We start from the raw sequence: 14,907 nt of genomic DNA on the forward strand, positions 1-14,907 counted from the left end.
TGTAGTTGTGGTTGCTGGTGTGGTGGTTGGGGTTTCTGAGCTTGAGGATGTGATTGTTGTTGCAGTAGTTGTGGCAGAAGTTATCACTTTTGTAAAGGAAACAAAAAGATGTTGTGAGTTATAATTCTGTGATGTCATATTCATAAGTCACTGTATCTTTATTCTTTTTTTCCCAGAAATATTCATTAGCTTATTTATATAACCTTTAATTTAGATTTCATATTAATCCTTTTATTCCAATTCTGTAATTGTTCTAGAACTGATGCTTTATGAAAGGTAAATGTTGTTACAGGAGTAACAAGGAGTGCAGCAACATGGACTTGTTAGAGGAGTGGTTGTAAAATCTATAATTTCCCATTCACATCTTGACAGTTCACATTTCAGAAAAACGTATGCAGTTCACAGAGTCTCAAACAATGAGTACAAACTGAGCTATTCACTGATCTACAGGTGAGCTTACTGGGTTTGGGTTATAGTTGGTTTAAACAAAGAGGATTAAAGGGAGTTTCCTGCTTTACACAAGTTTATTAACTTTGTGGTAAATTATTATATTCTTCATCCACACACAGAAACATGGGATGGAAATAAAAGAGGAGATGAAGGGGCAGACAAAAGGGAGGGAGCTGAAGGATGACAGATAGAGACAAAGAAATGAAATGCCTTTGCCCGTCTTTTGCTCTAAGTTTGTACCAGGAGAGAGGACTTTATTCTGATCAATCTTGGAGACCATATCCTGGTTTAGTAATTTCAACCTTGATTCAGAAAGCTTGTTGTCTTGCTATTTTAGGAAATTATGAATTACTTTACCCGCTTGGAAGAAGTGGTTAGAAAATGGATGGATGATTTCCTTTGCTGTGGAGTCCTTAGGCTAAAATCTTTCTCTACAAATCTGGCAAATCATCATTAGAATTGGGAGACAGATTCCCATTCAGTTTTGAACATCCATGAAGTAGGAAGGGATATTTTTGTGCTGTGCAGTTATGTGATTGTTTTGTTAATAAATATTGGTTTACCCTAACAAGATTTGACTCTGATTTATACTTTTTCACGAGAGGTGTGCCAGAGAATATAAGAAACACCTTTGCTACAAATTGGTACCTCTCATTTGGGTATGAATGTTGTGACTTCTTCGATTCCTACAGTGTAAATCTAGTTTCCTCTTGTTTGTAACCTTTCCTGTTTTCTTATTTCTAAGGCCACTTATTCTCCCTGTTTTTAGTCTTTAAATCTTTATAAAGGGGCACAGACACAATGCTCAGCGTGTTGCTGTTGCTGTATGCATGTATTTGGTGATGTACCTTTAGAATAAAGAGATTGATTCCCATTTGTTTTGTGGAGTTCAGGTTATAGGAAGGAAGCTTTAATATTAGTTTGTCTCATTTATTTAATAACTTAAAATAGAGAATTAAGCAAGAGAACTCAGGTTAAATAACAGTAGGATCCATATAGGATCTTTATTTCCCAATTGTTGCATTTACTTACATTAATAATGAAAATGCAGAATTATCCCATAGAAGTAAGGTTATATCACAGCACGTTTAATACAGTGATATGTCACTTTCAAAAGCTGCATGTACTTACATGTGGCATTAATGCTGGAAGGAATGATGTTCAGGAAGGTCTCAGACTGAGCCTCGGATATCTGCAAATCACTGATAACATTGGTGATGTTTGGCACAACTGTCTCATTACGGAATATGAGGTCTACATCCACTCCTACTGATCCACTCCTGTAGGTCAAGGGAAATAAAGAAGAGAGATATTTACTAATGGGTTGGAGCAATGTGTCATTCATGAGAGAGAAGATCCCAGTGTCCTCCTCACATTAGGGAACAACCAATTATGTGAAGTCATGACTGGTTATTTCAAGGGACAACTATATTGAATAAACACTCTAACAGACACCATGGATTAACAGGAAAATCACTGTTCCTGTAAATTTCAAAGTCTTTACTTTTTTCCTTTTAATAGTTTTTATATGTTTGGGTAACTGAAAATCCATTCACATACTGTAGTTTTGATGAAGTGAACCTATTGTCTGCACTGGTAGAAAATTCCAAAAATGTAGCTCACCAAAATCGCTTGACTTCACATCGCAGGAAGGTAAGTGGATATTTTTTTTTGTACACTGAGTAACACTGTAAAATAAGAAAACAGAAAACATTAATACCACCTCAGGCCTGGTAGATAAATTCTTCAATCAACGGTTCAAAACATACAAGTACTTACCTCTCCAGAGACATTTTGAGCCAGCTGTTTATACTTGGCAGATGAAGAATTATTCAGTTCGTCTTGGAAATCCCGAATCATTCGGAAAGTCAGCAGAATTATACCGTTCCTCTCTGATGTGGTTATGATAGTTGTCATGGTTGTAGTGGTGTCTGTGGTTTGAGCTGAGCTCGTGACAGCAGTCGGAGCTGTGGATTTCGTACTGGAAGTTGTTGAGGTTGTAGTGGGAGACGTTGGAGTAGCTGGGGTTGTAGAGTATGCTGAACTGGGAGTTGTAGCTGTGGGTGTACTGCCATGAGGTATTGTGGTCCTACTTGTGTTTGTAGTAGAAGGAGCTGTTGTGGTTGAAGTAGGAGCTGCAGCGGGCGAAGTGTGAAGTGGTGTAGTTGTCATGGGAGTGGTCGTTTGTGTAGCAGAAGATGCAGATGTGCTTGTGGTGGGTGGATAGGTTATGCCTGCTGTAGGAGTGATAGAAGTAGCAGTGGTAACAAATGCCATTGTTGCAGCTGGAGCAGTAGTTGTGAATGTGGCGGGTGAACTGTTGTTGGTACTGGAAATTGTTTTGGTAGTACTTAAAATATCTCCTCTGGTTGTAGATGAAGCTGTGGGCGTTGTGGAAGGTGGAGTGGTGGTTGTGGTAGGAGCTGTGCTTGTTGTACTGGGAACTATTGTGTTATTAACAGCAGCTGTGGGAGATGCAGATGGAGCTGTAGATCTAGTGGTGGCAGGAAGAATGGTGGTGGCTGTTGTAGTGGGAGTTGCTGTAGTAGTTGTAGTTGGAGTCTGAGTTGTAGTTGTTGTAGAAGGAGACGCGGTTGAAGTAATAGCAACTGCTGTTGTTGCCGTGCTAGTAGTGGAAGCTTCCTTTATCGTACCTGAAGCTGTAGTTCTGGCAGAAGAAGTTGGTGTTGAACTAATAGTTAGAGATGTAGTTTTAGTTGTTGTGATAGGAGATGTGGTGGTAGCAGTAGTTGCTGTAGTTGTACTGGGAATTGCTGTAGTTGCTATGGGAGCAGCTGTTGTTGAAGTGGGAGCAGCTGTGGTAGTTGTAGCTAGAGATGCAGTTGTGGAAGACAATGTGGTAGTAACAGCTGGGGCTGCAGTTGTTGTAGAAGGAATAGTTGTTTTAGAAGTAGGAGCAGCTGTGGTTGTTGTAGTTGGACCTGTAGTCATGGGTCTTGAGGAAGATGAAGTGTTGGTAGCAGGTGCAGTAGTTGTAGTGGGTATTGTTGTGGTAGTACTGGGAGCGGCTGTTCTTCTTGTAGTTGGACCTGTGGTTGTGGTGGGAGGAGAGGTTGTGGTACTAGAAGGAGTTGTGGTTGTTGTGGTGGGAAATGTTGTTTTAGTAGTGGGAACAGCTGTGGTTGTTGTAGTTGGACCCGTAGTCATGGATCTTGAGGAAGATGAAGTGTTGGTTGCAGGTGCTGTTGTTGTTGTAGTGGGTATTGTTGTGGTAGTACTGGGAGTGGCTGTGGTTCTTGTAGTTGGAGCTGTGGTTGTGGTGGGAGGAGAGGTTGTGGCACTATAAGGAGTTGTGGTTGTTGCAGACGAAGGTACATTTGTGGGTGTTGTAGGAAGTGAAGTGGTGGTACTAGGGGCTGTGGTTGTTGTAGTGGTGGAAGGCGAGAAAGTGGAGGAAGTAGCAATTGTTGAGGTAGTAGTGGGAGCAGCTGTGGTAGTTGCAGTTGGCGCTGTAGTTGTGGTTGCTGTGGAAGACGATGTGATAGTAGTAGCTGGGGCTGTAGTTGTTGTAGAAGGAATTGTTGTTTTAGAAGTAGGAGCAGCCGTGGTTGTTGTACTTCGACCTGTAGTCATGGGTCTTGAGGAAGATGAAGTGTTGGTAGCAGGTGCAGTAGTGGTTATAGTGGGTATTGTTGTTGTAGAAGTAGGAGCAGCTGTTGTAGTAGTTGTGGGAGGAGCAGAGGTTGATGTGCTGGTAGTTGTAGTTGTGAGTGGACTTGTAGTTGTGAGTGGAGGTGTTGAGGTAGTAGCAGGAGCTGTTGTAGTAGTTGTGGGAGGAGCAGAGGTTGTTGTACTGGTGGTTGTAGTTGTGAGAGGAGCTGTTGAGGTAGTAACAGGAGCTGCTGTAGTACTTGTAGGAGGAGCAGAGGTTAATGGACTGGTGGTTGTAGTTGTGAGACGAGGTGTTGAGGTAGTAGCAGGAGCCATTGTAGTTGTTGTGGGAGAAGCAGAGGTTGTTGTGCTGGTAGTTGTGGTTGTGAAAGGACTTTTAGTTGTGAGAGGAGGTTTTGAGTTAGTAGAAGGAGCTGTTGTAGTAGTTGTAGGAAGGGCAGAGGTTGTTGTACTGGTAGTTATAGTTGTGAAATGAGGTGTTGAGGTTGTAGCAGGAGCTGCTGTAGTAGTTCTGGGAGGAGCAGAGGTTGTTGTACTGGTAGTTGTAGTTGTGAAAGGAGGTGTTGAGGTAGTAGCAGGAGCTGTTGTAGTCATTGTGGGAGGAGCAGAAGTTGTTGTGCTGGTAGTTGTAGTTGTGAGAGGACTTGTAGTTGTGAGAGGAGGTGTTGAGGTAGTAGCAGGAGCTGTTGTAGTCATTGTGGGAGGAGCAGAGGTTGTTGTGCTGGTAGTCGTAGTTGTGAAAGGAGGTGTTGAGGTAGTAGCAGGAGCTGTTGTAGTAGTTGTGGGAGGAGCTGAGGTTGTTGTACTGGTGGTTGTAGTTGTGAGTGGAGGTGTTGCGGTAGTAGCAGGAGATGTTGTAGTACTTGTAGAAGGAGCAGAGGTTGTTGTACTAGTGGTTGTAGTTGTGAGAGGAGGTGTTGAGGTAGTAGCAGGAGCTGTTGTAGTCATTGTGGGAGGAGCAGAGGTTGTTGTGCTGGTAGTCGTAGTTGTGAGTGGAGGTGTTGCAGTAGTAGCAGGAGTTGTTATAGTCGTTGTGGGAGGAGCAGAGGTTGTTGTGCTGGTAGTTGTAGTTGTGAAAGGAGGTGTTGAGGTAGTAGGAGCAGCTGTTGTAGTAGTTGTGGGAGGAGCAGAAGTTGTTGTGCTGGTAGTTGTAGTTGTGAGTGGACTTGTAGTTGTGAGTGGAGGTGTTGAGGTAGTAGCAGGAGCTGCTATAGTACTTGTGGGAGGAGCAGAGGTTGTTGTACTGGTGGTTGTAGTTGTGAGTGGAGGTGTTGCGGTAGTAGCAGGAGCTGCTGTAGTACTTGTGGGAGGAGCAGAGGTTGTTGCGCTGGGAGTTGTAGTTGTGAGTGGAGGTGTTGAGATAGTAGCAGGAGCTGTTGTAGAAGTTGTGGGAGGAGCAGAGCTTGTTGCGCTGGGAGTTGTAGTTGTGAGAGGACTTGTAGTTGTGAGAGGAGGTGTTGAGGTTGTAGCAGGAGATGTTGTAGTACTTGTAGGAGGAGCAGAGGTTGTTGTACTAGTGGTTGTAGTTGTGAGACGAGGTGTTGAGGTAGTAGCAGAAGTTGTTGTAGTCGTTGTGGGAGGAGCAGAGGTTGTTGTGCTGGTAGTTGTAGTTGTGAGAGGACTTGTAGTTGTGAGAGGAGGTGTTGAGGTAGTAGCAGGAGCTGTTGTAGTACTTGTAGGAGGAGCAGAGCTTGCTGTACTGGTAGTTGTAGTTGTGAGTGGAGGTGCTGAGGTAGTAGCAGGAGCTGTTGTAGTACTTGTGGGAGGAGCAGAGGTTGTTGTACTGGTAGTTGTAGTTGTGAAAGGAGGTGTTGAGGTAGTAGGAGCAGCTGTTGTAGTAGTTGTGGGAGGAGCAGAGGTTGATGTGCTGGTAGTTGTAGTTGTGAGTGGACTTGTAGTTGTGAGTGGAGGTGTTGAGGTAGTAGCAGGAGCTGTTGTAGTACTTGTGGGAGGAGCAGAGGTTGTTGTACTGGTGGTTGTAGTTGTGAGAGGAGCTGTTGAGGTAGTAACAGGAGCTGTTGTAGTACTTGTAGGAGGAGCAGAGGTTAATGGACTGGTGGTTGTAGTTGTGAGACGAGGTGTTGAGGTAGTAGCAGGAGCCATTGTAGTTGTTGTGGGAGAAGCAGAGGTTGTTGTGCTGGTAGTTGTGGTTGTGAAAGGACTTTTAGTTGTGAGAGGAGGTTTTGAGTTAGTAGAAGGAGCTGTTGTAGTAGTTGTAGGAAGAGCAGAGGTTGTTGTGCTGGTAGTCGTAGTTGTGAAAGGAGGTGTTGAGGTTGTAGCAGGAGCTGCTGTAGTAGTTGTGGGAGGAGCAGAGGTTGTTGTACTGGTAGTTGTAGTTGTGAGAGGAGGTGTTGAGGTAGTAGCAGGAGCTGCTGTAGTACTTGTGGGAGGAGCAGAGGTTGTTGCGCTGGGAGTTGTAGTTGTGAGTGGACTTGTAGTTGTGAGTGGAGGTGTTGAGGTAGTAGCAGGAGCTGTTGTAGTAGTTGTGGGAGGAGCAGAGCTTGTTGCGCTGGGAGTTGTAGTTGTGAGAGGACTTGTAGTTGTGAGAGGAGGTGTTGAGGTTGTAGCAGGAGATGTTGTAGTACTTGTAGGAGGAGCAGAGGTTGTTGTACTAGTGGTTGTAGTTGTGAGACGAGGTGTTGAGGTAGTAGCAGGAGTTGTTGTAGTCGTTGTGGGAGGAGCAGAGGTTGTTGTGCTGGTAGTTGTAGTTGTGAGAGGACTTGTAGTTGTGAGAGGAGGTGTTGAGGTAGTAGCAGGAGCTGTTGTAGTACTTGTAGGAGGAGCAGAGGTTGCTGTACTGGTAGTTGTAGTTGTGAGTGGAGGTGCTGAGGTAGTAGCAGGAGCTGTTGTAGTACTTGTGGGAGGAGCAGAGGTTGTTGTACTGGTAGTTGTAGTTGTGAAAGGAGGTGTTGAGGTAGTAGGAGCAGCTGTTGTAGTAGTTGTGGGAGGAGCAGAGGTTGATGTGCTGGTAGTTGTAGTTGTGAGTGGACTTGTAGTTGTGAGTGGAGGTGTTGAGGTAGTAGCAGGAGCTGTTGTAGTACTTGTGGGAGGAGCAGAGGTTGTTGTACTGGTGGTTGTAGTTGTGAGAGGAGCTGTTGAGGTAGTAACAGGAGCTGTTGTAGTACTTGTAGGAGGAGCAGAGGTTAATGGACTGGTGGTTGTAGTTGTGAGACGAGGTGTTGAGGTAGTAGCAGGAGCCATTGTAGTTGTTGTGGGAGAAGCAGAGGTTGTTGTGCTGGTAGTTGTGGTTGTGAAAGGACTTTTAGTTGTGAGAGGAGGTTTTGAGTTAGTAGAAGGAGCTGTTGTAGTAGATGTAGGAAGAGCAGAGGTTGTTGTACTGGTAGTTGTAGTTGTGAGTGGAGGTGTTGAGGTAGTAGCAGGAGCTGTTGTAGTACTTGTGGGAGGAGCAGAGGTTGTTGTGCTGGTAGTCGTAGTTGTGAAAGGAGGTGTTGAGGTTGTAGCAGGAGCTGCTGTAGTAGTTGTGGGAGGAGCAGAGGTTGTTGTACTGGTAGTTGTAGTTGTGAGAGGAGGTGTTGAGGTAGTAGCAGGAGCTGCTGTAGTACTTGTGGGAGGAGCAGAGGTTGTTGTGCTGGTGGTTGTAGTTGTGAAAGGAGGTGTTGAGGTTGTAGCAGGAGCTGCTGTAGTACTTGTGGGAAGAGCAGAGGTTGTTGTGCTGGTAGTTGTAGTTGTGAGAGGACTTGTAGTTGTGAGAGGAGGTGTTGAGGTTGTAGCAGGAGCTGCTGTAGTAGTTGTGGGAGGAGCAGAGGTTGTTGTACTGGTAGTTGTAGTTGTGAGAGGAGGTGTTGAGGTAGTAGCAGGAGCTGCTGTAGTACTTGTGGGAGGAGCAGAGGTTGTTGCGCTGGGAGTTGTAGTTGTGAGTGGACTTGTAGTTGTGAGTGGAGGTGTTGAGGTAGTAGCAGGAGCTGTTGTAGTAGTTGTGGGAGGAGCAGAGCTTGTTGCGCTGGGAGTTGTAGTTGTGAGAGGACTTGTAGTTGTGAGAGGAGGTGTTGAGGTTGTAGCAGGAGATGTTGTAGTACTTGTAGGAGGAGCAGAGGTTGTTGTACTAGTGGTTGTAGTTGTGAGACGAGGTGTTGAGGTAGTAGCAGGAGTTGTTGTAGTCGTTGTGGGAGGAGCAGAGGTTGTTGTGCTGGTAGTTGTAGTTGTGAGAGGACTTGTAGTTGTGAGAGGAGGTGTTGAGGTAGTAGCAGGAGCTGTTGTAGTACTTGTAGGAGGAGCAGAGGTTGCTGTACCGGTAGTTGTAGTTGTGAGTGGAGGTGCTGAGGTAGTAGCAGGAGCTGTTGTAGTACTTGTGGGAGGAGCAGAGGTTGTTGTACTGGTAGTTGTAGTTGTGAAAGGAGGTGTTGAGGTAGTAGGAGCAGCTGTTGTAGTAGTTGTGGGAGGAGCAGAGGTTGATGTGCTGGTAGTTGTAGTTGTGAGTGGACTTGTAGTTGTGAGTGGAGGTGTTGAGGTAGTAGCAGGAGCTGTTGTAGTACTTGTGGGAGGAGCAGAGGTTGTTGTACTGGTGGTTGTAGTTGTGAGAGGAGCTGTTGAGGTCGTAACAGGAGCTGTTGTAGTACTTGTAGGAGGAGCAGAGGTTAATGGACTGGTGGTTGTAGTTGTGAGACGAGGTGTTGAGTCAGTAGCAGGAGCCATTGTAGTTGTTGTGGGAGAAGCAGAGGTTGTTGTGCTGGTAGTTGTGGTTGTGAAAGGACTTTTAGTTGTGAGAGGAGGTTTTGAGTTAGTAGAAGGAGCTGTTGTAGTAGTTGTAGGAAGAGCAGAGGTTGTTGTACTGGTAGTTGTAGTTGTGAGTGGAGGTGTTGAGGTAGTAGCAGGAGCTGTTGTAGTACTTGTGGGAGGAGCAGAGGTTGTTGTGCTGGTAGTCGTAGTTGTGAAAGGAGGTGTTGAGGTTGTAGCAGGAGCTGCTGTAGTAGTTGTGGGATCAGCAGAGGTTGTTATACTGGTAGTTGTAGTTGTGAGAGGAGGTGTTGAGGTAGTAGCAGGAGCTGCTGTAGTACTTGTGGGAGGAGCAGAGGTTGTTGTGCTGGTGGTTGTAGTTGTGAGTGGAGGTGTTGAGGTAGTAGCAGGAGCTGTTGTAGTACTTGTGGGAGGAGCAGAGGTTGTTGCGCTGGGAGTTGTAGTTGTGAGTGGACTTGTAGTTGTGAGTGGAGGTGTTGAGGTAGTAGCAGGAGCTGTTGTAGTAGTTGTGGGAGGAGCAGAGCTTGTTGCGCTGGGAGTTGTAGTTGTGAGAGGACTTGTAGTTGTGAGAGGAGGTGTTGAGGTTGTAGCAGGAGATGTTGTAGTACTTGTAGGAGGAGCAGAGGTTGTTGTACTAGTGGTTGTAGTTGTGAGTGGAGGTGTTGAGGTAGTAGCAGGAGCTGTTGTAGTAGTTGTGGGAAGAGCAGAGGTTGTTGTGCTGGTAGTTGTAGTTGTGAGAGGACTTGTAGTTGTGAGAGGAGGTGTTGAGGTAGTAGCAGGAGCTGTTGTAGTACTTGTAGGAGGAGCAGAGGTTGCTGTACTTGTAGTTGTAGTTGTGAGTGGAGGTGCTGAGGTAGTAGGAGCAGCTGTTGTAGTAGTTGTGGGAGGAGCAGAGGTTGTTGTACTAGTGGTTGTAGTTGTGAGACGAGGTGTTGAGGTAGTAGCAGGAGATGTTGTAGTCGTTGTGGGAGGAGCAGAGGTTGTTGTGCTGGTAGTTGTAGTTGTGAAAGGAGGTGTTGAGGTTGTAGCAGGAGCTGCTGTAGTACTTGTGGGAGGAGCAGAGGTTGTTGTGCTGGTAGTTGTAGTTGTGAGAGGACTTGTAGTTGTGAGAGGAGGTGTTGAGGTAGTAGCAGGAGCTGTTGTAGTACTTGTAGGAGGAGCAGAGGTTGCTGTACTGGTAGTTGTAGTTGTGAGTGGAGGTGCTGAGGTAGTAGCAGGAGCTGTTGTAGTACTTGTGGGAGGAGCAGAGGTTGTTGTACTGGTAGTTGTAGTTGTGAAAGGAGGTGTTGAGGTAGTAGGAGCAGCTGTTGTAGTAGTTGTGGGAGGAGCAGAGGTTGATGTGCTGGTAATTGTAGTTGTGAGTGGACTTGTAGTTGTGAGTGGAGGTGTTGAGGTAGTAGCAGGAGCTGTTGTAGTACTTGTGGGAGGAGCAGAGGTTGTTGTACTGGTGGTTGTAGTTGTGAGAGGAGCTGTTGAGGTAGTAACAGGAGCTGTTGTAGTACTTGTAGGAGGAGCAGAGGTTAATGGACTGGTGGTTGTAGTTGTGAGACGAGGTGTTGAGGTAGTAGCAGGAGCCATTGTAGTTGTTGTGGGAGAAGCAGAGGTTGTTGTGCTGGTAGTTGTGGTTGTGAAAGGAGTTTTAGTTGTGAGAGGAGGTTTTGAGTTAGTAGAAGGAGCTGTTGTAGTAGTTGTAGGAAGAGCAGAGGTTGTTGTACTGGTAGTTGTAGTTGTGAGTGGAGGTGTTGAGGTAGTAGCAGGAGCTGTTGTAGTACTTGTGGGAGGAGCAGAGGTTGTTGTGCTGGTAGTCGTAGTTGTGAAAGGAGGTGTTGAGGTTGTAGCAGGAGCTGCTGTAGTAGTTGTGGGAGGAGCAGAGGTTGTTGTACTGGTAGTTGTAGTTGTGAGAGGAGGTGTTGAGGTAGTAGCAGGAGCTGCTGTAGTACTTGTGGGAGGAGCAGAGTATGTTGTGCTGGTGGTTGTAGTTGTGAAAGGAGGTGTTGAGGTTGTAGCAGGAGCTGCTGTAGTACTTGTGGGAAGAGCAGAGGTTGTTGTGCTGGTAGTTGTAGTTGTGAGAGGACTTGTAGTTGTGAGAGGAGGTGTTGAGGTAGTAGCAGGAGCTGCTGTAGTACTTGTGGGAGGAGCAGAGGTTGTTGCGCTGGGAGTTGTAGTTGTGAGTGGACTTGTAGTTGTGAGAGGAGGTGTTGAGGTTGTAGCAGGAGATGTTGTAGTACTTGTAGGAGGAGCAGAGGTTGTTGTACTAGTGGTTGTAGTTGTGAGACGAGGTGTTGAGGTAGTAGCAGGAGTTGTTGTAGTCGTTGTGGGAGGAGCAGAGGTTGTTGTGCTGGTAGTTGTAGTTGTGAGAGGACTTGTAGTTGTGAGAGGAGGTGTTGAGGTAGTAGCAGGAGCTGTTGTAGTACTTGTAGGAGGAGCAGAGGTTGCTGTGCTGGTAGTTGTAGTTGTGAGTGGAGGTGCTGAGGTAGTAGCAGGAGCTGTTGTAGTACTTGTGGGAGGAGCAGAGGTTGTTGTACTGGTAGTTGTAGTTGTGAAAGGAGGTGTTGAGGTAGTAGGAGCAGCTGTTGTAGTAGTTGTGGGAGGAGCAGAGGTTGATGTGCTGGTAGTTGTAGTTGTGAGTGGACTTGTAGTTGTGAGTGGAGGTGTTGAGGTAGTAGCAGGAGCTGTTGTAGTACTTGTGGGAGGAGCAGAGGTTGTTGTACTGGTGGTTGTAGTTGTGAGAGGAGCTGTTGAGGTAGTAACAGGAGCTGTTGTAGTACTTGTAGGAGGAGCAGAGGTTAATGGACTGGTGGTTGTAGTTGTGAGACGAGGTGTTGAGGTAGTAGCAGGAGCCATTGTAGTTGTTGTGGGAGAAGCAGAGGTTGTTGTGCTGGTAGTTGTGGTTGTGAAAGGACTTTTAGTTGTGAGAGGAGGTTTTGAGTTAGTAGAAGGAGCTGTTGTAGTAGTTGTAGGAAGAGCAGAGGTTGTTGTACTGGTAGTTGTAGTTGTGAGTGGAGGTGTTGAGGTAGTAGCAGGAGCTGTTGTAGTACTTGTGGGAGGAGCAGAGGTTGTTGTGCTGGTAGTCGTAGTTGTGAAAGGAGGTGTTGAGGTTGTAGCAGGAGCTGCTGTAGTAGTTGTGGGAGGAGCAGAGGTTGTTGTACTGGTAGTTGTAGTTGTGAGAGGAGGTGTTGAGGTAGTAGCAGGAGCTGCTGTAGTACTTGTGGGAGGAGCAGAGGTTGTTGTGCTGGTGGTTGTAGTTGTGAGTGGAGGTGTTGAGGTAGTAGCAGGAGCTGTTGTAGTACTTGTGGGAGGAGCAGAGGTTGTTGCGCTGGGAGTTGTAGTTGTGAGTGGACTTGTAGTTGTGAGTGGAGGTGTTGAGGTAGTAGCAGGAGCTGTTGTAGTAGTTGTGGGAGGAGCAGAGCTTGTTGCGCTGGGAGTTGTAGTTGTGAGAGGACTTGTAGTTGTGAGAGGAGGTGTTGAGGTTGTAGCAGGAGATGTTGTAGTACTTGTAGGAGGAGCAGAGGTTGTTGTACTAGTGGTTGTAGTTGTGAGACGAGGTGTTGAGGTAGTAGCAGGAGTTGTTGTAGTCGTTGTGGGAGGAGCAGAGGTTGTTGTGCTGGTAGTTGTAGTTGTGAAAGGAGGTGTTGAGGTTGTAGCAGGAGCTGCTGTAGTACTTGTGGGAAGAGCAGAGGTTGTTGTGCTGGTAGTTGTAGTTGTGAGAGGACTTGTAGTTGTGAGAGGAGGTGTTGAGGTAGTAGCAGGAGCTGTTGTAGTACTTGTAGGAGGAGCAGAGGTTGCTGTACTGGTAGTTGTAGTTGTGAGTGGAGGTGCTGAGGTAGTAGGAGCAGCTGCTGTAGTAGTTGTGGGAGGAGCAGAGGTTGTTGTACTAGTGGTTGTAGTTGTGAGACGAGGTGTTGAGGTAGTAGCAGGAGATGTTGTAGTACTTGTGGGAGGAGCAGAGGTTGTTGTGCTGGTAGTTGTAGTTGTGAAAGGAGGTGTTGAGGTTGTAGCAGGAGCTGCTGTAGTACTTGTGGGAGGAGCAGAGGTTGTACTAGTGGTTGTAGTTGTGAGAGGAGGTGTTGAGGTAGTAGCAGGAGCTGTTGTAGTACTTGTGGGAGGAGCAGAGGTTGTTGTGCTGGTAGTTGTAGTTGTGAAAGGAGGTGTTGAGGTTGTAGCAGGAGCTGCTGTAGTACTTGTGGGAGGAGCAGAGGTTGTACTAGTGGTTGTAGTTGTGAGAGGAGGTGTTGAGGTAGTAGCAGGAGCTGTTGTAGTACTTGTGGGAGGAGCAGAGGTTGTTGTGCTGGTAGTTGTAGTTGTGAGAGGACTTGTAGTTGTGAGACGAGGTGTTGAGGTTGTAGCAGGAGCTGCTGTAGTACTTGTGGGAGGAGCTGAGGTTGCTGTACTGGTAGTTGTAGTTGTGAAAGGAGGTGTTGAGGTTGTAGCAGGAGCTGCTGTAGTACTTGTGTGAGGAGCAGAGGTTGCTGTACTGGTAGTTGTAGTTGTCAGAGGAGGTGTTGAGGTAGTAGCAGGAGCTGCTGTAGTACTTGTGGGAGGAGCAGAGGTTGTTGTGCTGGTAGTTGTAGTTGTGAGTGGAGGTGTTGAGGTAGTAGCAGTAGCTGTTGTAGTAGTTGTGGGAGGAGCATAGCTTGTTGTGCTGGGAGTTGTAGTTGTGAGAGGACTTGTAGTTGTGAGAGAAGGTGTTGAGGTAGTAGCAGGAGCTGTTGTAGTAGTTGTAGGAGGAGCAGAGGTTGTTGTACTGGTGGTTGTAGTTGTGAAAGGAGGTGTTGAGGTTGTAGCAGGAGCTGTTGTAGTTGTTGTGGGAGGAACAGAAGTTGTTGTGCTGGTAGTTGTAGTTGTGAGAGGACTTGTAGTTGTGAAAGGAGGTGTTGAGGTAGTAGCATGAGCTGTTGTAGTCGCTGTGGGAGGAGCAGAGGTTGCTGTACTGGTAGTTGTAGTTGTGAGACGAGGTGTTGAGGTAGTAGCAGGAGCTGTTGTAGTACTTGTAGGAGGAGCAGAGGTTGTTGTGCTGGTAGTTGTAGTTGTGAGAGGACTTGTAGTTGTGAGAGGAGGTGTTGAGGTAGTAGCAGGAGCTGTTGTAGTAGTTGTGGGAGGAGCAGAGGTTGTTGTACTGGTAGTTGTAGTTGTGAGACGAGGTGTTGAGGTAGTAGCAGGAGCTGTTGTAGTACTTGTAGGAGGAGCAGAGGTTGTTGTGCTGGTAGTTGTAGTTGTGAGTGGAGGTGCTGAGGTAGTAGCAGGAGCTGTTGTAGTAGTTGTGGGAGGAGCAGAAGTTGTTGTGCTGGTAGTTGTAGTTGTGAGAGGACTTGTAGTTGTGAGAGGAGGTGTTGAGGTAGTAGCAGGAGTTGTTGTAGTACTTGTAGGAGGAGCAGAGGTTGTTGTACTGGTGGTTGTAGTTGTGAGAGGAGGTGTTGCGGTAGTAGCAGGAGCTGTTGTAGTACTTGTGGGAGGAGCAGAGGTTGTTGTGCTGGTAGTTGTAGTTGTGAGAGGACTTGTAGTTGTGAGAGGAGGTGTTGAGGTAGTAGCAGGAGCTGTTGTAGTACTTGTAGGAGGAGCAGAGGTTGCTGTACTGGTAGTTGTAGTTGTGAGTGGAGGTGCTGAGGTAGTAGGAGCAGCTGTTGTAGTAGTTGTGGGAGGAGCAGAGGTTGTTGTACTAGTGGTTGTAGTTGTGAGACGAGGTGTTGAGGTAGTAGCAGGAGATGTTGTAGTCGTTGTGGGAGGAGCAGAGGTTGTTGTGCTGGTAGTTGTAGTTGTGAAAGGAGGTGTTGAGGTTGTAGCAGGAGCTGCTGTAGTACTTGTGGGAGGAGCAGAGGTTGATGTGCTGGTAGTTGTAGTTGTGAGAGGACTTGTAGTTGTGAGAGGAGGTGTTGAGGTAGTAGCAGGAGCTGTTGTAGTACTTGTGGGAGGAGCAGAGGTTGTTGTGCTGGTAGTTGTAGTTGTGAGAGGACTTGTAGTTGTGAGACGAGGTGTTGAGGTTGTAGCAGGAGCTGCTGTAGTACTTGTGGGAGGAGCAGAGGTTGCTGTACTGGTAGTTGTAGTTGTGAAAGGAGGTGTTGAGGTTGTAGCAGGAGCTGCTGTAGTACTTGTGTGAGGAGCAGAGGTTGCTGTACTGGTAGTTGTAGTTGT

General features: G+C 46.7%; 3 protein-coding genes across 3 annotated transcripts; all 3 read right to left on the bottom strand.

Moving 5' to 3' along the window:
* Window positions 1-2,208: 2,208 nt before the first annotated feature.
* Window positions 2,209-3,689, bottom strand: LOC107078157 (uncharacterized). Its single transcript, XM_069191679.1, has one exon. It carries the CDS (start codon window positions 3,616-3,618, stop codon window positions 2,209-2,211), a length of 1,410 nt encoding a protein of 469 aa, XP_069047780.1. The 5' UTR covers window positions 3,619-3,689.
* A 794-nt stretch (window positions 3,690-4,483) lies between these two features.
* LOC138239469 (probable serine/threonine-protein kinase clkA) lies at window positions 4,484-6,186 on the bottom strand. The gene is made up of 4 exons (XM_069191680.1): window positions 6,178-6,186; window positions 5,598-6,136; window positions 4,974-5,456; window positions 4,484-4,874 (listed from the first exon to the last, which is right to left on the bottom strand). The coding sequence occupies exons 1-4, from the start codon at window positions 6,184-6,186 to the stop codon at window positions 4,484-4,486; spliced, it is 1,422 nt and encodes a 473-aa protein (XP_069047781.1).
* Window positions 6,187-7,369: 1,183 nt separating this feature from the next.
* Window positions 7,370-10,356, bottom strand: LOC138239470 (uncharacterized). Its single transcript, XM_069191681.1, has 4 exons — window positions 9,996-10,356; window positions 9,042-9,773; window positions 8,404-8,462; window positions 7,370-8,146 (listed from the first exon to the last, which is right to left on the bottom strand). The coding sequence occupies exons 1-4, from the start codon at window positions 10,354-10,356 to the stop codon at window positions 7,370-7,372; spliced, it is 1,929 nt and encodes a 642-aa protein (XP_069047782.1).
* Window positions 10,357-14,907: the final 4,551 nt, after the last annotated feature.

Source organism: Lepisosteus oculatus, chromosome 6, assembly GCF_040954835.1.
Source record: "Lepisosteus oculatus isolate fLepOcu1 chromosome 6, fLepOcu1.hap2, whole genome shotgun sequence".
Taxonomy (NCBI): Eukaryota; Metazoa; Chordata; class Actinopteri; order Semionotiformes; family Lepisosteidae; genus Lepisosteus; species Lepisosteus oculatus.